The sequence below is a fragment of the Gambusia affinis genome, linkage group LG08 (genome assembly GCF_019740435.1).
Source record: "Gambusia affinis linkage group LG08, SWU_Gaff_1.0, whole genome shotgun sequence".
NCBI lineage: Eukaryota > Metazoa > Chordata > Actinopteri > Cyprinodontiformes > Poeciliidae > Gambusia > Gambusia affinis.
Window position 1 is genome coordinate 6690016 of NC_057875.1, and position 26971 is coordinate 6716986.

Below are 26971 nucleotides of genomic sequence, written 5' to 3' on the forward strand. Positions count from 1 at the left end.
TAGTATGAACACTTATGCAAGATTCTGTTGTTCAGTAACTGAAACCAATTTAATTCAAAATAACTCAAGGCATATTAGAAAACATGGAAACTTTTAACCATTTTAAATTACTTTTAACCACGTTAAAAGTAATTTAACATTACTTTTAACTTTAAAAAAAAGTTTGCACAATAAGTTACATAATTGCTTTGGATACTAATTTTTCCACGTTGACTTTAATGCAACTTTATTTCACAATCCGCTTGCAATGGCTTCTATTCTGAGGTGTTCCTGAACGCCTCAGTGACCGTCCTGTACTTTAGTAGATCTCAATCTATGCGGATGGTATGAACTACGTAGACACTGGTGGAACCTCCATGTTGCTTTGTCCCATTCATATGGATTAAGCTGTTCCAGTTAACTCTCGTTCCTGTAGGGGAGGCTAGTTGGTTAGCTGGATGTAACCTAGTTTATAACAGCAGGCGTTACATCACTTTAGGTCGTGTCCCACCTGGGAAATAACGACCTAAAGGAAGCTAAGTCTTCATAATTCATATAATAGCGTGTTAATATGACACACTGACCAAATAAAAAAAAGAGAGCGATAGCCCTAGTGACTTCGCAAATTTGTTGTTTTTTAGAGGAGGCTGTCCAAACGCGACTAGTTTCAACGGGCACTGTAAGTAAAACCAGCACGCTTTTTAGTTGTACACTTTGTAATATGATATAATTAAGCTACAATAGTTATTTAGCATAGTGAAAAAGCTTTGCTTCTCCGTTTGTGCATCGGTAGCTGGTTGTAATTTCTCCTGGCCGTGTCAGGCTGGGGCCTAGTTAAAGCAGCTAACAGTGACCCACCACTGTTCATTTGACATGTATTATTGGTCTGAGCAGGAGTTTAGATAGTACAGCAGTTTTTGGAACCCATTACGTTTATAAAAGACTCGTTTTTAATTTAATGAGCATTAGTAACGTTTTTATTTAGCTGTCAAACGAGCTGCTTCGCTAATGCTAATAGTTAACGTTAGGAATAAATGTTTCAGATCTTAGGTGTAATGTCAAATTTTGTGGCCTGTCAGTTTTATCGCTCTACATGTGTTTATATAGTTGTCTTTAGACAAGCCGATTCATGTTTGTTTACTTTGGATATTGGTCATGCGGCATTATTTTTTAATGGTAAACCCCCGAAAATACACTAAAATACGAAGGAGACGCTGTTAATTGAATATAACGTTATTATTAAACTGAAGTAGATACGACTTGTACAGTTGACTATTTTTGCACAATGCATTTCAGTAGCTTTTATTTATTGTCTTTAAATTTCAGTGCATATTATTTCATATTAAATTATACTGTGAAATATATTATGATTCAGAGTTATAACCTACATTTACATTAGGCTTCACACCACCACAATAAAGTTGGTATCATTGACTAAAACAACTGCCACTGAGTTTTAGGTTTGATCCTCAGTAGATAAAAATCAGAAATATTTACAATGGTCAAATTTGAACTGGATTATTCTGAATACATATCGTGTCAAAAATGATTTTGAACTCATTAACTATTTATTGGGGCCTGCCCATAGCAATGCATGGAGGCACCTATTGTTCTACACCCAATAGAATGTCTCTTTAAGTATAATTTATTCTTCCGTCACCCGGAATGCGGCTCGTACCGCTGCGAGCCCACCCACAAAAGTGGAATCAAAACGTGCGGCTCGATCCCGGGAGGTGTGCTATTATTTTTGGTGGGATTTGGAGTTACCATGGCGACGTAAAAAGCAAAAAATGACCCCAAAATCACTAACGAGCTCACCAGGGGCAACTTGAGGCAATCATTAATCCTAAAAATACCGTATTTTTGAGGATTTTCTGTGTTGTCATAACTTCATTTAGAAACACCATTCAAACTTTATTTTGTAGATACGTCCGTGATCTCTTTTAAAGTGAAGACAGCACATCGATATGAATTATGGTTTGTCCACAACTTCTTTCTAAGCAACCCAAAGTTTTTGATTTTTTGAAAAATCAGAGTGTAAATGCCGCTCCGCCAGAGTGAGAGTCAGAGGGACATTTTGACGCATGCCTGCTCCGGTCAAATGTTTTCAAAAATTATCTAGCGCTTACGGTTTTCTCTCCAGGCGCTTCAGAGCAAAATCATGCGCCTGGGTATCTGACAGATCTCGCTTATTCACTTCCATGTATTTCTGAAAAATTTCAGACCTTGGCACACACCTTTTTTATCTCATCGCTGTTAATACTGTGAGTGAGGTAGAGATATGAATGGCGGGACTATCGGAGACGACAAATAGCCCTCTCATACGCTTGCTAATGAACTGCCTTGCTGTGCAAGGCAGTTCATTAGCATTAGCCTTTTAGCTTAAATAAGCTATTACCTATTTTTCAGACTTACTAGCCATGTTTAGTATACTTAATGGAATAAGTAAATGACAGTAAACATTCTAATGATACCCCACATGCTACTGAAAATATTTATGCTTACATTAGCATATTTGCTCATTTTAGCTAATACACTTACTTTATCATACTGAATGTTGCACGTCCAGCTTACTTAACATTCTTGTGATTTTCCACATGCTATTGATTACATTGCAGCTTTCTTTAGCATTGATGCTAATTTTTAGCATCAGAATGTTGGGTCTAAACCGACGGGCACACTTTGGCAGGCCCCAGTTAAATTTCTTCAGGAATTTTCTAGTTTTAATATTAAATGCCAAAAGCAATTACATTTTGATGCTTTTTCCCCAACTTCCTCACATTAGATGAGGTCCAGATTAAAAAGTACAATACCAAGTTTGGGGAAACTGGAACAGAATTATTTTACATTCATGCAAGATCTTAAAAAAATAGTTTTGTGACTTAAATAGATACACTTCATTGTATCTATTTCAATCTCTAAATATTCCAATTTTAACAGTCTTTTAGCTTCTTCATCACATTAGATGTACTAGGCTTCAGTTTAAACCCCACAGCAGGTCAAATTTAGGCAGAATTATGGATGCTGTAAAATACAGTTTGTGATTTGTGAAGGTTTTATTTACACTGAACCACGTTGTAGGTCTTAGTTGAATTTTTCATGACTCACAAACTTTGTTTATAATGTAGTTTTTAAAATGGACTCTTTTTAAAGTGGTTTCCAGCTAAAAAAGCCTTAAAATACATCGTATTTTAGATGGATTTTTCCACAGACTCTCTTTTATATAATCTGTTGATAGTGTAGATTGTTTGTATCTGACTTACAGCTTTGTAGACAATAGTTTTTGAACTAGTCCCCATGTTAAGGCCTCCAGCAAAAAGCCCCAAAATGTCTTATTTTCTGTCTTATCAAGTAATAACTCAAACTAGAGATGATCTATGTCTCAAGTCAGATGCTAATGTCTGCATTGTTTTTTTTATGTTTTTATTATAAAACGTTACATTTTCAAAGATTTTTCTATCAGTGCATGATTGTTCATATGTAGTGAAATGTGAAGTGAAATTCTGGTGCTGGGATGTGGTAATTTCCAATCTGGTTTTCAAAATCAGATAGAACATGGATGAACTCCAGCCTTTTTTGCTTTCTGTTGGTATATATAACCTGTGGGTGAGTAGCTTTGTGTTTCTCTGCTTTGTGTAAATTTAATGTTCATTTTCAGGGTTTCAGACAGAAGAAGACATGTCCTGTCCTTGCACCTCGGCTGCCAGGTTGTTCCTAAATTCTGCCCAGAGAGGTAAGAAAGGGAAAGTCCGCATACTGCCAACCAAAGGTTCTTCACACTTTGCTCTTTGCTTTAGCTAACCTAGATTACTATTTGTTATGATAGTTGTGTTGCTAATGTCAACAGCAGCTGTAACAGTCTCTTGAATAGTTGGGACGCTAAAGATAGGCCAAGGATGGTACAGCACACAACCTTTTTGTGTAACTGTGGGACTTATAGAAAAAAAAACCTGAGCATTTATTTATGGACATTTGTATTAGTTTAGCTAACACATTCCCCACTCAAATTATATCATAAGTTTTAGTTTTTTAGGATTTATGTGAAAATTTGAGCTTATTTTCATATTCATTTTTTTAGCTTTTCATTATGGTCACATGTGAAAAATTATAAATATGTCACAGCAAATGATCGACAATATAATTATCAACATATACCTGTTATTTGATTTCCATAAATTGTTTGGACCTTTTAACTCTTATGAAGTATGAGACATTATTACCTCTGATTAACCCAAAATAAGATCGGAAGAACTGCTGAATTCAGTGTAACATAACCACAGTACACTATAGATGTCAAAGCTGGTGCAAAACGTCTCCAAGAGACGCCTCAGAGTTGGTACAAAATGTTCTGTGGCAGATGGCTCATTTTTCTACTGGAGAAAGGAGAATTTATGCAAAAATGAACAAAACTGTAAATGTTCAAAATAGCAAAGGGATAAAATGACCAAAGTCTGTGTTCAGGAGGGTTTTTTGTGGGTGCTCTCTGTTTTTTAATTTGTAAAATATTTAAAATGTACATTTTTTTTAGTAATCTGAACTATTGTCTTTCAGGGCTGTCATGTTCCCGATTCCAGCTGTTCTCCCTGAGTCGTCGGGGGTCTCGGGAAGCACATTTTCATCCACGTGTGTGTGTGAGGTCGTTTTCAGAAACGGCCGTCTGTTACGCTGCTAAAGATGGGACAACAAAGGATAGTGGGAGTGACAGTGGAAAGGTAAACTCCTTTCTATTTCTATCTGTTATTCCATCTAAAAATTAATACCATCAAGATAATGGACTAATTTTGAATTCTTTATGTGTCTTAATTTTACAGAAAAGTGTCGGTGATGGGAAGAGGATGTCTGGCTCTGGAGGGTCAGGAAAAGGTGGAAGCCAGCTACGCTGCCCCAAATGTGGAGACCCCTGCACACATGTAGAGACCTTTGTATGTAAGTCGACCCGCTCATCTTCACCAACCATCCAGGACAAACAGGGGGTGTGCACAAAATGTTTAAACTACGGGAAAGTCAGATTATTTGTTCAATACATTTCTGGAGCCAGTACAAGCAATAACATGATTGAAGCATTGATTTCAATCAAAACATTGCACATTTTCAGCAATGTTTTGATGAAAACGAGACTACAGAGAAAATTAAAAGTTTCTAAAATATGCCCCAAAATATGCTGAAATATTGTTGTTAGTTTTTCATGTTATCAACATACGTAAATGTGTGGCAAAATAAATATTCTGGGTTTTAATTTGTCCAAACTCTCTCTGTGTTACGTAACTCTGTACTTTTGTTTTGAAGCGTTCACACCAGCTCTCACTCTTTCCTGTAGTCTAAACCGTGGGCTGGATTAGATAAACAGAAGTGCAAACACAGCGTTTAAATGAGCACCACAAACAACCAGGCATTGTGTGGATTTTACTGTTTTCTGTTGGTTATTTTCTGCTTTTTTTGTAAGTGAGCTGGTTATCTCCTGCTAGTTAAAACCTCTGAGACATTCTGACATTTTTTTATTGAGATTCTGCATGTTACAAACTTGGACTGTTGAGTTTTAATAAATGCCTGAGTTAAACTCTGAGGCTGCACATCCATATTTCACTCAACTCTTTCTGTTTTGATTGACACCACTTTCCTTTGAGTCAAAATGTTACTTTTAATGTTTATTTTGGTAACAAAATGTAGATCTGAATTTGTGGAGGATTTGGGCTACATATATACAGCTCTGGAATAAATTTAGAGCCCTCTGCACTGACTAACACTGAAAACTTGGTTATTCCACCAAATATTGATTTCTGAACTCTTCCTAAGTTAAAACATTAGCATTGTTGCTCCTAAATTAATTGTAACTTGTTTTCTTTGCATTAGTTGAGGTCTGAAAGCACTGCATCTGTTTGTTATTTTGACCACAAATAAATACAAAATTTTTGCTTAGAGTTTCAGACATGTTGTCAGTAGTTCATAGACTAAAAGAACAATGTTCATTTTACTCAAACATTTACCTATAAATTTAAATCATTTAAAGTGGTCTTATTTTTTTCTGGACCTGTAAATATAATTGTTTTCATTTTATGCATATTATTCAATTAAAACTTTGTAGAACAAGTTTATGAATTGACATGGATTTTTATTTTCTTTAAAAATGCTTGTGCTTTTTTTCTTTTGTAGCATCAACACGGTTTGTGAAATGTGAGAAGTGTCATCACTTTTTTGTGGTCTTGTCTGAAACGGACTCTAAAAAAGGGCTAAACAAAGAGGCCGAATCAGAAGCCGAGTTAGTGAGACGGGCTTTTGCACAGAAACCGCCTCCGCCTCCCAAGAAGGTAAAAGATACGTCAAAATAATTTCAAATGTTTTGACATTTTGGGCAGTGTCATTTTATTTGTTACATTTTTTGTATTTTTAGATTTACGCCTACCTGGATAAGTATGTTGTTGGCCAGTCGTATGCAAAGAAGGTCTTGGCAGTGGCCGTGTATAATCACTACAAGCGCATCTACAACAACATCCCTGCAGGCAGCCGACAGCAGGTGGAGGTGGAGAAGCAGCCATCTTTAACGCCACGAGGTCAGCACACTATACAATACTGGCTAAACCAGTAGATATTCTTCAATGTGTATATTTTTGTGTACTCTGTAGGGAGAATGCAAACTTTGCAGTCTTTGCCAACATCATAGGGTGATAAGAGTAAACGACGCGATAGTTTACCGTGTTAGAACAATTATGTTTAGCTCAGAACTCACCATATCCTCTCTAATATCACTACCTGCTCTGTACTTTCTGAACAATATTAACATTTTCTGTTTATTATCTCCATATCACAAAGATAGTTTTATGGATTCTGAAATAGTTGCTGATTACATTAGTGATGCAATATATGTGATGTCTGACTATATGTGCTGTTCATGGTTAGATGTCCATTTTGAGACTGAATTAATACAGAAATATGTCTCTAAAATAATTAAATAATTCCAGTGTGAATAAATGATGTAGAGAAGTGGGCTGACATAACGCTAACCAGTAGAACAATGACTGAATTTGAATAAAAATACCTTTAAAAAATTCTTATCACATTAAAGACTGCTTGTCTTATTACTTATTTCTAAAGACTCCTGAAGTTGAAAAGCATCAGAGATGATGTCAGAACTGTAAAATTTTGATATTTTAATCACTATTTGGTCAGATAATTGTATTTCTATATAGATTTATCAGTATTAGGGGTGTAAGAATGCCTAAAACCGTGAAGACATAATACTGAGTTTACGAGAACAGGATGGGATGAAGTATTAATTTCAAGAAACCCTCATAGATCAAATTTATACTCCACTAAACACCTTTATTCTACATCCACAAGTTCAATAAGCTGCCTTGCTTTATCCAATTTCTTTTTAACTCTTTGGGCTTTAGTACAGTTCTTCAGCTAAGCATGGTCTGCAGTGCAACTGTGATTGTGATGTTTTTGTTACTCTCCTAACAGACATTATGAGTATTAAGCAGATTCAAAAAAGATTTATTGAAAAATAAACTTCCCATTTTAGATTATTTGTTCATTTAGGAAATAACTTTGCCTGTAATAAACCTCTTTCTCTGAAAACTGTAATTTTTCAAGTAAAAAAAGCATTGAAATGATAAATTGTATGGTAAATCTAGTTATTGTAGCAACTTTACATTTGAAATTGTTTAACAGGGCATTTCTATATAATCTTTTCAAAAACAGTGACTTCATGCAGGATTTTTCTTTATCTTCACTATTTACAAACTCAGACTTTGAACACGTTTCCTCTGTGTCACGCAAATAACTGATGGCCTGAATAATGAGGTCACTATGAATCTGTATTATTTGGCATTTGTTCAATAATCTGTATTGATAATGTTGTAGTGGTAATGCTAAGTGGTATTCTTGATTTAAGTACTTTGATCCTCTCCTTGTAGAGCTAGAGATGAGAAGACGAGAGGATGAATACAGATTCACAAGTAAGTCACTGACCTCCTCACCGTTATCTGACGGACGTTCTTACCGTTATCAGAAGTAACTTAAAGTTACAACACTTTATCTGCAGGTTTCTGGGTTTTATGCTTCTGTCTGTTGTGCAAATGCCAAAATGTACAGACAACAGAGTTTCCTTTTTCACAGAAGTAGTTACAATAATTATGTCTAGGTTAATCTATTAACCTAATCTATTGAAAAATAATTAGTAATACTGGTGTGTTTCAATAAAATGGTTTAATCAAAGTTAATTTATTTCAGTAATTTATGCAAAAAAGGGGAAATAATATATATATTACCAGAATGATATAATTTAAGAATTTATTTTGAATAATTTGTCATGGCTTACCAATCAATTCTGTTTCTTGTGCATTTGAACTGTTTGTCATTTGCACCACACACGAGGAGGAAAAGGTGTTCAGGGAGTGCTTTATCCTGGCATTTACATGGAAAGTTGAGTGGAAGGAAAAATATGGCAGAAAAAAATGTAATCAACCAAAAAGCAAACCAAAGCCTTAAGAAGATTTTAAAGCAAATCCTTAATCAATAGTTTGTGGAAGAGTTCAGCTGGAGTCAGAGGTTCAGCACACATGTATCCAGAATATGAGCTGCAGTCGTCACTCTCCTCTGTTGAGCCACTTCTGAACCAGAAACAACATCAGAAGTGTTTTCTTGGGCTAAGAAGAAGAATATTTGTTTTTTTTCTCTCTTTTTTTAAATAAACTGTCACTAAATAATCTGGCACTGATCTCGTCTGCTGTCCCTTTCCCAGGACGTCATAGCTACATGATTTTTTCATTCTTAAGATCTTTTTGTAGCAAAAGAAATAAACCCTGGCATAAGGGAGCCAGCTTCTTGGGTTTTTCAGTATTTTATGGATGGTTGGGTAAATACAAATATAATATTATTTGTTCAATGTATTCATAATCTATTTTTTCCTGCTGTTTGATATGAATATATATTCCTTGTAATTCAGAATGATACTCAGCATTATTACAGATCGATGATCCCTTTTGTGAACTTAAAAAATTTTTACTCAAATGATGATGACCCAAAGCTAACAAAAATTGGAAACTATTATTCTAAAAATATTTTGAATTAGTCATAATGAGGCCGTAACTTGCCTTACTTTGATACCTTTAACAATGCAGATTTCTTTAAAAGCATTTGTTGCACAATACAATCTGAAATGTAAATATTTTACATCAAATTAAATACATCTTAGTGAGAGTGAAATAATTACAGAGAAACATTTTAACTCTCTGTCAATGCCCTCAGTTAACCCTCAGTTAACCCAAGAAAACGACCCACAATGCTTTGGTTAGCGGGTCAGTGCCACAGATGTATATCCTACATGCAGTCTTGCTATTTTCAGTCGAGCTGCGTGCAGAAACTCCTCTGGAACCGACCCAACTTGTGTATTTTTACCTCAAACATGCTGAAATTCCTCCTTCAATCAAGCTGCATCACACACCATTGTCTAATTACTAATTGCACAGCAGTGACTTTTTGCACTGCAACCGTTGCGCTAACCCAGGTGACCGCTTTGTTTTTGCAGAACTGCTGCAGATCGCAGGGATCAGTCCCCACGGTAACGCTCTGGGCGCCACCATGCAGCAGCAGGCGAGCCAGCAGCCGCCTCAGGAGAAGAGGGGCGGCGAAATCCTGGACTCTACTCACGCTGAGATTAAACTGGAGAAAAGCAACATTATACTCCTCGGTCCTACCGGTTCAGGTTGGTGATTTGGCAAACAATTCCCAGCATGTAACACTTGCATGACAGATGTGTCTTGTAAAATGCAAGTAAGCTTTTGGTTCAAGTTATTAATAAAAATATTTTTGCTTTCTAAGGAAAAACATTGCTGGCGCAGACGCTGGCCCGCTGTCTTGATGTTCCGTTTGCGATTTGCGACTGCACCACCCTCACTCAAGCTGGATATGTGGGCGAGGACATCGAGTCGGTCATTGCCAAACTTCTGCAGGATGCCAACTACTCAGTGGAGAAAGCACAACAAGGTGGGCACTGGGCTATATTTAACAGCACATTCATTTCCAGATATAACGTGTGTTAAGTAAGACGGGTGAATGGAAATCTTTCTAATTATAGCAGACCTGATATGATAGTATGGTTGGGATACTTAGAGATTTGTAGTTATTCCCATGAGAGCATTGCTAAATACCAGAAATTACTTTTATGGTTTTCCATGTCTTGAAATGTATTTATTTATTTATTTTTTCATTTTTGAAAAACAAAAACTTACAAACTTTAAATATATTATTTTTGTTTTTGTGTGTTAGTTGCAAGATTTGCTTTATATCTAAAATACAACAATAATCGGATTTGTCACATCACACCTAATTTTAACATTTTACCTCTGTTTTTTTTTTGTAAATTATTTATCAGTTAGTGTACATACAATGAACATTACATAATAATGTATTGATCTACAAAATAACCAGATAATGGAACGAATAACAACAACAAAAAAAGAAATAACCAAACAAACAAGGAAGTAAACATTAAAATGGACAAAACAACATAAGCAATGAAATTGTTTAACGTGGATTAGGATATACTTCTTTCTTTGTCTGTTTTGTTTTCTGATTTGTTGACAAATTGCATGCTCATTCAGAAATAAAAATGGAACATTTCAGTAAGTAAAGTAAGACGGTTTGGTAACCTTTAAAAAATGTTTTTCTTTGTTGCATTTGAACCAAAGCATACATTTTATTAAGCCAACTGTATGTAATGTCAACTGTCTGAACAAAAATAATAAATAGACCTAATGTACTTTAATGGCAGGAACTATTACATAACAATAAGACTTTAATCCAGTCCTGTCCTCCTCTGTGACGTGCAGGTATTGTGTTCCTGGATGAAGTTGATAAGATTGGCAGCGTTCCTGGGATCCATCAGCTGAGAGACGTGGGAGGAGAGGGAGTTCAGCAGGTCAGTGTTTTAATGCATAAGCCTAAAACAGCCTGCACCTGTTAGGCTTATTATTTTTTGGTATTTTATGAATTTTAAATATGTAATTCTGCTAGTTGTATGCTATATATATATATATAAAATCAGATTTTTTATCTTTGTCATACTAACAATTTGTACATAATTTTCCTGTCGAAACTGGAGCACTAAGGAGAATGTCTGACCTGTAATTGTCTGATAATGGAAGAAATTAAAACTCAGGAAAAATGAGTTTCCCTTAATGAACTGTAACTCTTAGTTACCAGGCAGAAATTGGCATTTTTCACTCAAAGAGCACTTTGTTGTTTCTTGCAGGAATGAGAACGGAAAACAGGCAAACTTTATATTAGCATTGATTTTGTAACCGTCACTTTTCTCCAGATAATCAGTTTATGTTTTACTCAAATAGGTCTAATTGCACCACAGTCATTCTTATGGCACTACCTGCACTTCAGCGACTTTGTTTCTATTTTTAGCAACATATCAGACAAAAAAAAAACAATATTGGCCAAAATCGGAGTTGTAATGTCAGGCTTTTTAAAGATTGGTGATTGGCCAGAAAACCCCTAATTTGAGATGTTTCTGTTAAAAATATCTATTTCATTTTGTCACGATTACATTTCTTGAAAAAGTATTTAATTATGGGACGTTACCCAAGGATTCTTATAAATCACAAAAATCAAAAGAAAGAATGAATATTATTTATGTTTCGTACATTAACGTTTTTTCTTTTTGCCTTATTAGATGACTGCATGTCGCGTTTATTCTTCTTTTCCCTCCTCTTCTTTGTCAGGGTTTGCTGAAACTCCTGGAGGGTACAATCGTCAACGTTCCAGAGAAAAACTCCAGAAAGCTGAGAGGTGAAACGGTGCAGGTCGACACAACCAACATCCTTTTTGTTGCTTCAGGAGCCTTCAACGGCCTCGACAGGATAATAAGCCGAAGAAAGAATGAAAAGGTAAATTTAACCCCCATAAAACTCAGATAAGACTTTGTTTAATCTCTGATCGACACTCGTGTGTCTCTGCTGTTTAGTATTTGGGATTTGGAACGCCCTCTAACTTGGGAAAAGGTCGCCGGGCGGCCGCTGCAGCAGACCTGGCCAACAGCAGCGGCGAGACGGACGCGGTCGCGGAGATCGAGGAGAAGGACCGGCTGCTGAAGCACGTCGAGGCGAGGGACCTGATCGAGTTCGGCATGATTCCGGAGTTTGTCGGCCGTCTTCCTGTCGTCGTTCCTCTGCACAGCCTGGATGAAGACACTCTGGTCCGAATCTTGACTGAACCACGAAACGCTGTGGTTCCACAGTACCAGGCTCTGTTCAGCATGGACAAAGTAAGGGCTCTGTGGTTACTTATGCAGAGTCGCTTTAGGAAAGTAGCAGCCTAATCAATGTGTCTGTTTTGTTATGTTTTTTAGTGTGAACTCAACGTGACCGCGGACGCCTTGAGAGCCATCGCCAGATTGGCTTTGGAGAGGAAAACTGGAGCTCGTGGCCTAAGATCCATTATGGTTTGTTGTTTTCAAACTAAATGTTACACATGATCCTTTATTGATTTCAGTCATCTGTGTCATTAACATATTATTATCATGCAGGAGAAACTTCTTCTTGAGCCCATGTTTGAGGTGCCTCACTCAGATATCGGGGCTGTTGAATTGGACAAAGATGTCGTTCAGGGAAAAACGCAGCCTAGATACATCCGGTCAGTATTCCCATCCTCACAGAATGACAAACATACTACACAGTGCCTCGCAAATAATCCATAACTCTTAAACATTGTTTGGCTGCAAAAAAATAATTAAATAAAACTTATCTTTTAGTTGCTTTCACAAAGTAGTGAATAGTTTTGAAGTGGAAGGAAATGCTGGATTGAGCAGCTTTGGATTTTGTTTTATAACTTAACGCTGAATCTCGTTGTGTTTCCTGGTCTTCATTATTCTGTCTGTTCACTAATGTTCTCTAACTGACCTCTGACCTTTACATGTCTTTTCTACTACTAATGAATTACTTACAGGACTCCCATCTTCTAACTACAACTTATAAAAGCGTCATACTTTTCAAATATTTATTTTTAACTTTTTTTCTTTGATTTCATAACTGTGTTTTACACATAGTTACATTAAATACATTAAAACTGAAGAAGTAAAAGGTTTTCTTGCAAGGCTCTATAGATCAGATTTATTAATTGTTACGGGTCCCAGTTGGCATAATGACTGCAGTAACAATAAGAATATTTGAAAAATAAATGAGATCATAATTGTGATGTTTTAATAAGTTTATACTGTTCTTATAAGATTCAGTAATCATTGAAAATACACTAAAAATTAAGTGGGATTAATATTGTAACTTTTAAACTGGTACTAGTTTGTTTCAAAAAGTAATAAATTAATTAATCCCATAATAAATTGAAACAAGCTTGATGATTTCTAATTGGAAATTTTTCTTTCTGGTAATAATTGGATGTCAGAAATCTTTAGTCTGGTTCATTAGTCTTAAAATTTTGTTTACAAAGACTTTAGTGTCCATTTAATCTGTTGTTTTCTTTCGTTGTTTTGGATATTTAAAATGTCTTCTAGCTCCAATTTGAAATGAGTTTATACTACTTAAAAATGATCTGAAAACAACATTATCATTTATCGCAACGACCTTTGGGAGAGTTTATCGCTCAGAGAAATGAGTTATGGTGACAGAATATTCTGTTTGGATTTCAGAACCCCCGTCAAGGATTCGGCAGAAGAGGAGTACGACTCTGGCATCGAGGAGGAGAACTGGCCCCGGCAGGCTGACGCTGCTAACAACTGAACCATGTCTCTCATTTCACCTGAAATCATTAGGTTACCATGAACCTCCTGGATACCTCGTTTGGTACCAGTTGTTTTTATTACTGCACCCGACAAATAAAAAGCGTGGATACTGAAGATGTTTTCATGATGAACAAGTTAAGGGAGCGTAACGACCTTTTATCTCTTTGCATCAGATAATAAATCTCTAGCGGTGCACTAAGTGTGGACCTTTTATGATACATTTCAATCTCTGGGGATTGTTAACATTTTATCTATATAAAGATAATACGATTTTATTCATAAAAAAAATATTTGTAGGTAGTTTGTATTCTCTTATTGTGCTGATTGGCTGTAGCAGGAAGGGAAGCAAAGGGCATTTATGGGATCACATTGTAACTTGAATGAGGGTAGACGTGATAGAGAAATGCCTTAAATCACGAGGGGCATGATATTTCTCAAACACATCAATATGTTGATGTTTCTTCCTTTACCACTATTGTGATAATGGTGCTCAAAAGTGGAAAGAGTTGTAAATGTTAAGCTATGCTGCACCCGTATTGTTTGTAAGCGGTTTGTAAGACATTACCTAGAGTTAGGAGACCATATTGAGGTAGAAACACACCAGCACATTAAAGACGCTCCCATCCTGCAGCTGTCTCCTCACCTGGATCCACAGAGCAGAATAAAATTTGTCCCTTTCTAAAGTGATAAAACATCCCATTCTGCTTTCTGGTCTGTATCGAGGAACATTAAAGTAAATCACACCAACGTAGGTCTTTGTTTTAATTTTCTAATCTTAAGGCTCCTTCTGCAGAGCTGCAGAAACTTTCCTTTCTTTATGTGTGCACCTACGTCAGAATCACTTCCTGTGATGTCACTTCCTGATGCTAGACGGTAGCTCCATGCACTTGTTCAGTCAAGATGCCACCTGGAAGGCCTCTGATGTCACCATGCTGCTGTGGTCTTTACCTTTAAAACTAAACTAGATCTGTTCCCTTTTTGATTCAAGTTTTTTTTCTTTCTGTGAAGCTCAAAGCTGGTTAATTTCAGAGGTCTGTTACAGAAATCCAAGGAAAACGTCCCTCCCTAAAAGCTTGTGAATCCTAAATTTATTGTGATTGTGTAAAATATATAAATAAAATCTATCTCTGAGTACAAAGTTTTATTTATTTTTTACCTCTGAGATGGAAACGAATATGAGTCGGGGTGAACATCTCCACATGAATATGATTTTGCGCTGCGCCTGTCAGCTTTATGTAACCGGCTAATCTCTGGAAAGTTTCATGCTGCGCTTTTGTTTCCTGACATCAGCGTTTCTATAATCCTGCCCCGTTTAAATCCACATGAAAACGACATGGAAAGTCACAATATAATTTTAAATATATGCAAAATTGCTTAAACCAATTAAATAAATAGATTTTTTTTTACATTACAATTAAAGTTGAAACTAGATTAGGCTACAAAAAGATTTAGCTTTAATTATCATAATTTTACATATGCGCATTATTAAAAGTGGTTATTTATGGTAGGTCCTTGCATGATGGATTACACCAAGCATCTGAGATGGTAAACAAACTGATGATGTCAGAGGCTTAGTGATGAAGAGGTTTATCACTGCAGACACCTGTGTATGATTCAGACCGCTCAAGACCTGCAAAACAGCACCTGGCAAAGGTAAGAAATTATTTTAAGCCAAAAAAAAAGGCATGTAACCAGAAATATTCAAACTCTTTGTGACTCTCCTCACGCAGGTGATTTGTTGGTGTGTTTTGGTGATGATGAATATTCTGGAGGACGTTCCTTTTCAAACCCCTTTGGGACCGTTAGGTGTTGAGATACAGATGTCGACTTTACCTGATATTTCTGTACCACAATGCCATCAGATCATGCAGGAAACTGAGGTTGCTTTCTTCTTTTTTCCCTCCCAATAAGTTTAATGCTGGCTAAGTTTCATTTATATTTTTGATTAATATTACTGTGGAAAAGGCAACATACCTCACCAAAAACTTCTACATGTGTAAAAGACAATTTCACAAAATACTGACTGAAGGGTGTGAATGGAAATCCACACAAATTTGGAAAATTATGTATAATTTTCCTTCTACTTCACCTTTATACACTGTGTTGTGTTGATCACAAGAAACTGAGGTGTGTAAGGCACACAAAATTGTACTAAAGTAAAGGGTAGCACTACTTCAAAACATTTTGAAAAAGCAACAAGTAGTTAAAATCACAGGTATGAGCAAAAAAGAATTTTAGTACATATCAATCATTTAATATTTAAAAATGACCTATTAGTTATGCCAAAATTTTGGTATTTTAAAGACCAAAGTTTAAATAGATCATAATTTCAGAATAAGAAATGCTGGCAAAAGAAAAACTTTTCCAAATCAGTTTCTTTCAATATAAAATTTTTAAACTTTAACAAAAACTAAAGGTGTACTTTTTGTACACAGTGGACTCCATACTTTATAGTGAATAGAAAAAAGTTAATTTTTTCCCAAAATGTTTCTGAAGTGTGTAAATGTACCTACTACCCATCTCTGACTAGGTATAACTTGATAAAATGCAGAAATGTTATACTTTTGGAAGGTGTTGTTAAATTAAAGGTGTGTTTTCTTCCGGCAGTATGGATTCAATCTGGAGAGATGGATTTTAACTGGGCAGCAGCCGGTGAGTCAGGTTCCGTCTTGTCCCCCCTACTGGCTGATGTTCAGCACCCCTCAAGAAACCCACAAGCACACTCCTAGGGGCCAGGATCTGTGGGTCTCCCGGCCCCGCAGCCACAGCCTGAGTTCCGCGGAGGGCTGCTGGTTGCACCACCGCGCCGTCAAGTTCCTCCCAGCTGACTCCGATGAAGAAGATGACTCATATAAGGATATCACCGGGGTTCCCAGAGAGCGGCCCCGCAGTGCCGCGGCCAGGGACCCAGTCTCCAGGGTCAAAGACATGCACCTCGCTCATTCCTCACACCGAGGTAAGCCGGAGTTATCTCCAGTCCTCAAAGGCCACAGAGCCACGTCTTCTCTCCCGGACTGCAGACCACCTTTACGCGCGCTGGAGCAGCTCAGATCACAGCAGGCAAGTTCGCTGTCTCAGGGGCAGAAGAACGGCAAGAAGAGGCAACGCTCTCTGGGCAGACGGTTCTCCCAAAACACTCCACCCGCCGAGCACTCTCCATCCAGGCCACTGCAACAACGACCCTCCTCAGCTGGATCTGTTAGAAACCGCAGGAGAAAGGTAGTTTTCCTTCTGGGAAGGAGTATGAATCATATTAAAGGTGCGGTATGTAACTTTTATTTATTTATTTTTACATATTTGTAAAAGCAGTCTCTCTCAGTTTACCTCTTATTGACCCTTTGTACGTGACGTCACTCTCTTCCAAAGTCCGCCCGCTCCGCCATGACGGACGTCAAAAGAACCTGTGCGCTCCTGAAAGCCTGTCAAAAAACGGATATGTTAGCCTAATATCGCTTTTATTAGGTTGATTTCGCAGTAACAGAAAATGGTCACAGGGTGCTGCGCGGTCGGCTGCAGAGAAAGAAAAGGGTGAAAACCAAACTTGTAATTTTGTTGTATAACATTTAATAAGGAAAGTTACAGCGGCGATGGATAGCAGCCGTTAATTATGACTTGCAGCTGTCATCATTATGACGGTGTAATCACGGATTTGCAGTGAACACTTTTCACACGGTAAGACCATTAACGTTCATAAACTTTAAAAGTAAGTATGATTAGAAAGATATAAAACATTGCAGTATGGAGAAGGTACCGTCTAACCATTGGTAACCATGGAAACAGTGCCGCACCGTCTTGTAGCATAGCATGTATGGAAAAAAAACTGGCTAGTATCTCGTCTTTTGTACGTTCTTATTGCTGCTCCGGTGTAAGAATAAACGACGTTTATGGCAGTGATATAAATCATGTGGTGTGAATTCAGGCAAAGTCTGTAATTTGATCAACACGTGAGGATGTGTGTGTCGGTTTCTAAGCTAGCTGTTTCTAACTTTTGTAAATACCGCCTTCTATGAGCCCCAACCAGGTGTATTAAATTCAGATAAATTAGCTTGACTCGAACAAGTACAAGCTATGAGTAAACTGCCGAAAACAATTTCAGCTGCTCTTTGCAATACTCCCTCACTTCCGGCGTCCGTTATGGCGCTTCGAATGATTTAGTGACGTAGTTGCAAAGGGTCAATACTCCCTGCTGGATGTGTGTTAATGGCGGAGAAACAATTTGCCGTTACAGGAAAACCGTTTATCCGCCATGCTAACTAGCGTTAGCATTCACAACACGGTCTGCTAGCTGCTGCTTAGCAGAGAGCAAACTGAGAGGGGGTATGAGCAGCACCATACAGAGGGGTGACTGACAGCGCTAAGGCCCGCCTCCTGGCTCTGATTGGTTGTTTTTAGTTTGCACTGGGAAAAGGCAGCGCTTGACATTTTCACAGATCTTTTGTCTCATACCATATGGTCATGAGTCATCATGACATAGTGAGTTTCAACAAATATATAAAAAAATAAATAAATAATAAAAGTTACATACTGAAGCTTTAACACATGTCCTACTTTACTGAGATTACTCCCTTCTCTGCCAGGTCCTGACAACTCCTGGCTCTCGTGGCGTTTTCTTTGACTCAGCAGCAGAGCTTCTGACAGCTCTGAGTCAGGAGGAGAGGGAGTTACTCGAAACCATCACAGAGAAAGGATACCCGTTACGCACTGCCATCCTGGCTCTGCAGAAAACTGGCTATCAGAGTCCTGAGAAGGTTGGTATCTGTAGAAATTCTCATTGACTTCTAATAGCCTAATCCCTAAACCAATTAGCATTAGTAATAACCTAGCTTTCTGATGTAGGTTATTCTGCTGCTTGTCTCAGCAATAAGTTAATAAAACATATTCATGTTGGTAGGAGACGTTTGACAAAAAATATCCTTTGGTCTCACCGACCAAAGGTGACCTTCTGCCTCACACAGCACTTCTCCCCAGATCAGCTCCTTCAAACTAGCAACAGGAGCAATTAGTAAACACCTGGTTTAACTGAACATCTGCTGAACTCATTATAGGAGCAACTTCTCAGTGCAAATGCTCCTAAAAACACTATTAAAGGCTTAATGGAGAAATGCTACCTGAAACCCAGGTCGACAGAAACCCAATTTCAAGGCGTGAAATTTCTTTTATGTCCAGTTTGATATATGCTGCATTTTTACAACTGAAGGTAACATAATTACTTGATTGTGCTATAAAATGACAAAATGTGCCTGCAAAATACACAATACTGCTCCTTAAAAATGCCTTTATAAATGGTGTGCATATTTGTGAATTAATTTGTTAATAAAATCCAAGCATATCTTCCTGATTTTCTTCTCAGGTCTTAAAATACCTGGTTGCATGTGATCGTCTTTGCCAGCTGGGCTATGATGAGGCACAAGTGGAGGAAGCTTTGGAGATGTTTCAGAATTGTGAGAGCAAGGTGAAACAATCCTATGTTTACAAAAAAAGATTAATCAAATTCCAGTTTGCATGTCGGGAAGAAGTGTGGTAGTAAAAGTATGCAAGCAGCAGAGGCGTCCTCTGGTGGTGAGGATTGGAAGTGATGCTGGTGTTGGTTCAGGTGATCAGCACATTAGGGCACTTCATGCTTTCTGCTGTACAGAAAAAGATAAGGGCCACTGAGAAAAAAGAGAGATATTCTGACTCTTTTTCTCAGACTCCAAAGAAAAAGTCAAAATTCTTAGTTTTTTAAAATATGGAATTAATCCCCTTCCATACTTAAGTTAAGCTTTATGGAGATGATTACCTTTTCCACCTGATTTAAGTACCATAGTATCACTGTGCTTTATGGTGTATGAAGATGAGAGACAGCAGACCAGCAATAAACAGAGTTGGGTACTAACTAGTTACATTTACTCAATTACATTTATTTCAGTAACTCTTTTGGAAAAATGCTGTAATTTTACTCTGAAGTATTACTACTCTTGAGTAAGGTTTTTTGGGGTTCTCTACCCACTGAATGAAGAACAAACATGTTTTAACCAAACATTTATCAGATAAAGACACACACCTGCAGTTTCATAAGTTTTATATTGAGGGAAACTGATTTGGAAAAAAATATCTTGCTTACATGAATTTATTGTAAAATTTCCACTTCACTTTATATTTTGGTCCATTTGATATAATTTTTAAGTATTAAATGATAGTTGATCAGTTACTCATACTTGTTTACTCTTGAGTAATTTCTTGGACGGCTACTTTTTACTTTTGTTTGAGTAACAATATGAAGTAGCACTACCCTCCTCTGACAATAAGCTAAAGGCTGATAAAACAATGTGGGCTTCATGAACACATTAGAGCAGGTGTTAAACTCGAGGCTTGGGGGCCAAATCCAGACCACACTAAGATTTTTATGGTGGGCACCCAATGGTGATTTCAAGAAATAAAAGCAGGTTTTTTTTGTTGCTAAACTGCCAATTATGTTTTGAATTTGTTTGATATTTAACTTCAAATACTTGTCTAATGGAAACAACTATTTATATTTTAAGCAGTTTAATGGATAGTTTAACACATTCTCCCACAAGCAGCCTTTTTAGGACATTTATGATCTCAATATGGCCCAAAACAATTTTTCCTCCATTCCATGCTGCACTGTTGCAGTAACTCAGGCCAACACAGCTCTGACAAATCACTGAGTACAGTACATTATATAGACTAGTTAGTGTGTACTGGAATAACAAACCTTAAAAGTCATTTTATTGCATAACTGATTGTTACATTTCTGTTTCAGGCTGCAGAGTTCCTCCACTTGCTGACTCAGTTTGATGAGATGGGCTTCCAGCAGAGCGCGATCAAAGAAGTGCTGCTTGTTCATGAAAACCACCGTGAGCGGGCTCTGGAGGAGCTGATGACACGCATGGCTTAGGTAGTCCAGTCTGAAGACACGGCATCTGGCTTCAAACATTTAACTCAAGCTGCAGCAGCAAGCATGAAAACCTTTGATACTTGTCAATAATTAGTCTTAGTTAAAATGTTTTTCAAATTTTATTGACAGATTTTTAAAAAGTTAAAAACAGAAAAAAAGAAGCATTAAAATGCCACAGCATCTTATGACAGAAGTATTTACAGAAGTGAAAACGGCTTTGAACCATTACTGATGGCTGACCGTGGAGTTCAGGAGGCCCGTCTCCACGGACGACGTAGCAGCCTTCGAGAGGTCCCTCTGCAACGACACGCAACTTAACTTGGGCAAAGAACAACCAAGTAATGCTGTGAAATGCAAAACTTGTGAGGTTCAAATTCATTAAATTATTTTAAGATGATTCACAATTGCTCTTCCTAACATACTGAAGTTACTGGTCTTTTGTTTGCTATAGAATGCTATTTTTTCAATTTATGGGTATGAAATGCAGCTGTCTGCTTTGACAGAGTAAAATAATTTTCCATGCTTAGTTTGGTCTATTGTAGGAGAAATGCATTCTTGACTTGAATTAAAACATTTTTCCAACAGAGAGTGGCTTGTAGTTATTTTTGGGTCAGTCCCATTTCTTAAGACTGATCACAACCAAAATAAATTAAAATGGGGATTAGTAATTTTTAGGAAATTAGAGATTTATTTTGTACTTGTGCACTTCAAGGAATAGATTCAAATTAGTTGGTTCAAAAACAAAACAACAAACTAATGCAGGAGCTGTTCTAAACCAGTTATTTTTGCCTCTCCTCTGCAAGAAGATGTCTCAAGCTGCAAAACTATTTTGACCATTTACTTTTTTCTTAAGATTGTCCAGTATTGCATTGTAGAGTCAAGTCCTTAGGCCTAATAAAATGTACAAAAAGTATGTTGTTTTTTTAAAAGTCTGTTCTGAGATTTCTACACAGATGTTGGTTTATAATATTTACAGTGACCTCATCAGCTGATGGGGCACCATAACCAAGGCAACTAAACTGAAACCCAGACTTGTTCATCTTAAAAGGAGGAAGCACCAAACAGTCTCTTCTGAAATTGTGGATTATTACTATCCAACATAAATATTTTCTCCCACTAACAATTGGAGTAATTTCAAAGTGCTAACACCCAGCGTAGAGCCAACAACCTCTTCATTCAGGTAAGAGAAAGCTGTTACTGATATCTTCACTCCATTAAATATTAACTAAATATTTTATTATCCGTAGTCAAACTTTAATCTCAGAAGGACATTTCTCAAAACTCATCCTTGATATGAAATGGTATCAATCTTCTTGAAACCTCAACCTCATTATCAAGGACAAGATGCAAGTAAAACCTCATTTACCGCAAATTCTGAGTAGGAGCCCGCAATAGAGTTAATGGTGAAGCTGAGATCTTGAACATCCTGAGACTTTGACGTGCCACCTGGAGGATTTCTGAGATGAGAGAGGTTTTCTTTATTCCGGTCTAATCCCCGCATCATATTTCCGTGTCCTGGGGTTCGCAGACTCTACAACAAGACCAGGAAGTGATTATTATTATTTTTTTTAACTTTTTGGTCTCAATGTAACTTTAACATAGCAAGATAGCGGTTGGGACGTATTCAGCTGTTAATGTAGAGTTTGTATGGTTAATGTCTATAAGATGCTCCTTTAAAATTAAAACAAACGGTGTTTGGTGATGAAAAGGACAAACCTTGCTGGCAGACAGAGGTGGTTTCAGTGAGGGGGTCTGGCAAATGGTTCCACCGAGACTGCTGCTAGGAGTGGAAAAGGTCGAAGTACTATTCATCTAAAAACCAAGAAATATTTTAGCTTCAATTCCCTCATCATTTTTGAGCAATAAATCTGAAAAAGAAAAAAATGCAGAAGTATTTCACCTTTCTCATCTTTCCAGGCGTGGGAGTGCCTGCAATCCGTCGTTTAGTTGGCGTTCTCATCATTGTTCCATACAGCATATCCTCTTGTATTTGCTTAGTTTTCTTCATTTGCTATTAGAAAACATTTAGAATCAGTTTGTAAAATGGAAAGTGATGGGTTAAAGTAGCTTCAAACCTAAAGCAATAAAAGCCATACCCTTTCAAGTTTCTCCTTCTCTTTTTTCTCGTGGTGTTCTTTCCACTGCTGCTGGACATATTCCAGAAATTTCTGCCCGTTCACGAGGAACTCTTTGCTGTGCTCCTCCTCCCAACTATCGATCTGGGCCTTCAAAACCTTCTCCAACTGAGAAACATTTATAAAAGCTGTAATGCCACCTGCTGACAACAGGTGGCATTACAGCTTTACAAAAACATTTTTATCCACCTTGGGTAAACTTTTCTGCAGCTCAGTTCTCTGCTTTTCTTCCTTTAGGAGGTTCCCCCCTCTGTTGGTAAACCTTGAAGGATCATTAGCCTTTCTCTGGAATAGAAAAACATTAAGATATCACTACATGAAGTTTATAAAGCCTTCTCCCTTAAGGTTCGATATTTCTTACATCTAGTTCCAAGTACAAGTTCCAGTTGTCCTGCCACTTTGTGACTCCCTCAAACAGTTCCTTGTGGTCCTCGTGGTACTTCTTCAGAGTTCTGACCTCGTCCTCGTGCAGGTTCAGAATCTCCTCAGTAAAATCATCTGTAGGAAGAAAAATTGAGCCTGTAACGCGTATTGATTCATTTGCAGCACCTATTTAAACTAGGGATGCAGCGATCCACTCCCCCACTTCTGATACAGATATCTAATCCCTGGTATCAGCCAATTCAGATCAAACTTACTTTTTTTTTAAATGGACATAAATGTACTGAATTTAAATTTATTTGATAACTCTACACAAGTAAATACACCAATTCCTTCACAAGCTCAATCAAACATGTAAAGACAACTTTAATTTATTCAGTCAGTACAAATGGGAGTATAATGGCCAAAGTAAAACTACTGACAGGTTTAATACCTTGGTCAAACCTAGAAGCTACTGCTACTGCACATATTCCTGCAACAATCTTTTGTCAAATGGTTCAGAAGTGCAATTAGAAATTCTAGTAACTATAATGCAAAATAAATAATAAAACATGTTGTCACTCAGAGCACAAAGAATAGAATTAGACTGAATAGATCTGGTCTTATGTATGAGGCACTTTTTCATTGATACCTGATCTAGAATTTTATGCAATATGGGGACCAATATTGGATCAGTGCATACCTAATCTAAACCACAGCTATTTACCGTCATAAAATGCAATGAAGGCATGCTGCTGTTCATCACTGTAGAAGCATTTCTTCCACCAAACAGCAATCTCTACTCTGATGGCCTCAATGAAACTCTTCATGCTGTGCATTTTCAACAACTCGAGCCGCTGGACCTCTGCCTGGAGCTGCAAATAGAGTTTAAATTACCACAACTTGGATTAAGTGTTGCTTTTACTAAAACTTGCTGTTTGAACAAACGAGGGAGCTTTCTTACTGCCTCAACGTTCTTCTTCTTCGAGCTGAGCATGTGCTCAGAAAAAGATTCCCTTTCCTCCTGAGGAACCTGAAGCCTTTCCCACAATTCCTGGATCTTTGTTCGGAAACTTGAACAAAGGAGCTCATTTTCTGTCTTGCGCTCCTGTAACTGGAGAAAAAAAGGTTTTAAAAATGTTTTATATTCAACACTTAACTCTGATATATCGCAAAACACATTAAGCAAACTAACCTGACTAAGAAGAAGTTTCATGGCAGTAATGTTGTCATTAGACAGACAAAATGCCTCCTCATCCTCACACATCACATCCATCTCAAAACTGGTCTCGGGATTCTGTTCCAGGTCATTCATGCAAGCGATGATCTCTTTCTTGGTTCTCACAAATTCATCATGACGATGCTCCTGGAAAGAGAACACTGCATGAAAAGTTAAAGAACAAAGATAAAGTGAATCACTGAGAAAATTTTTTCCAAAGTACCTTTTCTTTAGTGAGCTCATCGAGGTAGGTACGATAAGCCTCGAGCTGCTTCACCGATGGGACGGCGTGTTGGTCAACGCTAAATGGCGTGGTGCACATAATATCGCACAGCTCACGATCTTTGGCAAGGAGACCTTTAAGATCCTCCATTCGCTGTGTTTTGTGTCCTTTCATCACGTCTAGACGAGTGCGGCAGTTCTTCTCCATCTGCAGGATTGTGCAACCTTCCTCCTCCTGCAAGTCAAAAACACCTTAGTATGAGATGGAATTACTAAATGCACATTAGCTAATCAAAAGTTATACCTTTGTGATTGTCTAGCGATTCTCATGAGACATTTAAAAAAAGCAGCAAAAAACCCATCAAGGACAGTGATTCAGTCCAGCATGCAGTTGTAGTGCTCAGTCAATATGTTAAGAACCAACTCTCATAGTCTTTCTGAATATAGCGGGTTTGTGAAATTAAAAACTTGCTTCCAAAATTAAAATAAGCGCCAGAAAAATACTAAATTCAGTAGGCATTTATGCCATAGTTAAGTACTAAAATAACTTCTTGGCATAAATCAATTACATTTTTTAGCAGTTGTCAGAAGCATTGTTGTTTTTGCTTTAAATACAAGGATTTTTTATAACTGTGAAATGTGGCATTTTTACTCAAGATAGCTATACTTTGAACATAAAATGTTTCCATACAAAGACATCAGACTTATCACGTTTTTATAAAAAAAAAAAACCCAAAACAAACACCATAGCAAACAGAAAAAGGTTTATGAGGTCTGTATTAGTACTTTTTTATTTAAACAATGCATTCCTGTCACAATGTACTAAATATTAGAATGTTTTACTATGTAAGGCATCTAACATTTGTGTTTGTTTGTACCTTATATGGCGGCAGCTGCAGTTCACTGCACAAAAGACTGAGCTCCTTTTGACATGACTCAATGGTTTTTAGCAACCGCTGCTTTAGATCCTGCTCTTCAATAATCATCAGATCCAGCAAGCCCTGCACAGAATGATAATCAAAAGGGCTCATTTCACAAGAATACATACAATTAAAGGCTTGACATTGTCTGGTTGGTTTTTCAACACTCACTTTAATGTGCTTATGTACATCGTTGGTTCTCCGCATTCGCTGCTCTTCGGGGATCCCTATTTCTTCCCAAATATCCTGCAGCTTGGCTAGAGCCCTGTTCAGGTAGGAAACGGACTCTGCTGCATGGACTTGACTAGAAGAAAGAGAAACGACTAGCTATGAATCTTTAGTGGTTTTAATACACAAAAGACAACTTTAAGGTCTGGTGGTACACTAAAAACGAGACACTCCCTTTAAACTAACCATAGTTAGCAGCTTACTCTGAGCTACACATAAACTCTTAAATGGCATTAAAGTAGTAAATTAATAGTCACCATTCACATATACAGATAACAACACCCTGGTTGTTTTTAAATAAGTTGTTTAAAGTCAAAAGGCATCACTGTTAGGCTAACAATGGATGTTTAAAAAATGTAGAAAACGGTTTCCTTAACACAAATAAAGGATATATATAATCACTACTAACCTCTTTCTCATGTCACCGTCGCAGAAAACCCAAATTAGTTACTAAATATTTCTTCAGCCGTATGCAGTCTGTGGCTCCCCCAGAAATTGCTTAATAACGTTAAACCCGGTGTGGCTCCAGCTGACCGTTTGTGGAGTCTTTTTCAAATTTTCGCCGACAATAGCTGTGCGCTGATTGGCTAGATAAAAATGCGTAATCACACGTTATCGTGCTCGTTACTCCCCCCATCAGGATTGGAGTACGTAGCGCAAAACTCCCTCTGCTCTGGTTATAATAAAATCTTGCAAGTTTAACGTGAAAGGAAATTCTTTTTTTCAAAAGACAAAATATCCAATAGCACTATCGTTTTACTATTCGTTGGAATTAAGGGGGGATTTCCCCATATTTCCCGTCTTTTCAGTCTACGTCCTACCTGTAAACACTCCTTTGACGGAAACATCCGATTCGCTTTCAAAGCCCATATATCACCGCTCTTCAAATCTGTTAAATGCAATGGGTATTTTTAGCCGATTTTGTCACATTTCAAACAGTAAGCGCAACAAATGAGACAGATACAACAAGACAGAACAAATGAGCTCGACGAACAACTCCGAATGTTGCCGAAGGCTGATGACGTAGGCGCCCACGATGCCAAAGGGAAACAAACCCTGAACTCAAATAGCAGACAAAGAAACTAGATCAGATGAAGTTTTAAAATAATAAAATAAAGTCAAAGAAGACATGAAAAAACAAGCAGTAAAATCTTGAAACCTATAATGAAAATGTTGCAATAAAAAGTAAAATCTTCAAAGAGGTGAGTGGAAATGAAATGATAAAATAATATTTTGGAGATTTCATCCACACGTTTACAACCAATGTGT

At 37.3% G+C, this 26971-nt stretch overlaps 3 protein-coding genes and 1 long non-coding RNA gene across 6 annotated transcripts; 2 read left to right on the forward strand and 2 right to left on the reverse strand.

Moving 5' to 3' along the window:
• The first annotated feature begins 404 nt into the window (after positions 1-404).
• On the forward strand, positions 405-13834 carry clpxb (caseinolytic mitochondrial matrix peptidase chaperone subunit Xb). 2 transcript variants are annotated; one of them, XM_044124410.1, is made up of 15 exons: positions 406-658; positions 3638-3712; positions 4531-4691; positions 4791-4905; positions 6130-6284; positions 6368-6527; positions 7893-7934; positions 9506-9682; positions 9799-9963; positions 10809-10897; positions 11709-11873; positions 11951-12250; positions 12335-12427; positions 12512-12618; positions 13628-13834. In XM_044124410.1, exons 2-15 carry the CDS (start codon positions 3658-3660, stop codon positions 13716-13718), a joined length of 1875 nt encoding a protein of 624 aa, XP_043980345.1. In that variant the 5' UTR covers positions 406-658; positions 3638-3657; the 3' UTR covers positions 13719-13834. The 2 variants fall into 2 exon arrangements, with proteins under 2 accessions (XP_043980346.1, XP_043980345.1); XM_044124411.1 differs by lacking the exon at positions 7893-7934 and having other exon boundaries at positions 405-658.
• Positions 13835-15291: 1457 nt separating this feature from the next.
• Positions 15292-17834, reverse strand: LOC122835394. Of its 2 annotated transcripts, XR_006371301.1 has the most exons (3): positions 17480-17834; positions 17045-17139; positions 15292-16916 (listed from the first exon to the last, which is right to left on the reverse strand). It is a non-coding gene; the product is annotated as an uncharacterized LOC122835394 (long non-coding RNA). The 2 variants fall into 2 exon arrangements; XR_006371300.1 differs by lacking the exon at positions 17480-17834 and having other exon boundaries at positions 17045-17248.
• Positions 15475-21015, forward strand: LOC122835384 (ubiquitin-associated protein 1-like). Its single transcript, XM_044124437.1, has 5 exons — positions 15475-15600; positions 16328-16939; positions 18298-18468; positions 19071-19172; positions 20484-21015. The coding sequence occupies exons 1-5, from the start codon at positions 15475-15477 to the stop codon at positions 20616-20618; spliced, it is 1146 nt and encodes a 381-aa protein (XP_043980372.1). The 3' UTR covers positions 20619-21015.
• On the reverse strand, positions 20719-26350 carry LOC122835373 (protein regulator of cytokinesis 1-like). The gene is made up of 14 exons (XM_044124412.1): positions 26112-26350; positions 25646-25778; positions 25433-25555; positions 24556-24789; positions 24309-24479; positions 24078-24227; positions 23841-23988; positions 23115-23251; positions 22943-23038; positions 22715-22861; positions 22519-22629; positions 22335-22430; positions 21985-22149; positions 20719-20915 (listed from the first exon to the last, which is right to left on the reverse strand). Exons 1-14 carry the CDS (start codon positions 26120-26122, stop codon positions 20844-20846), a joined length of 1794 nt encoding a protein of 597 aa, XP_043980347.1. The 5' UTR covers positions 26123-26350; the 3' UTR covers positions 20719-20843.
• Positions 26351-26971: the final 621 nt, after the last annotated feature.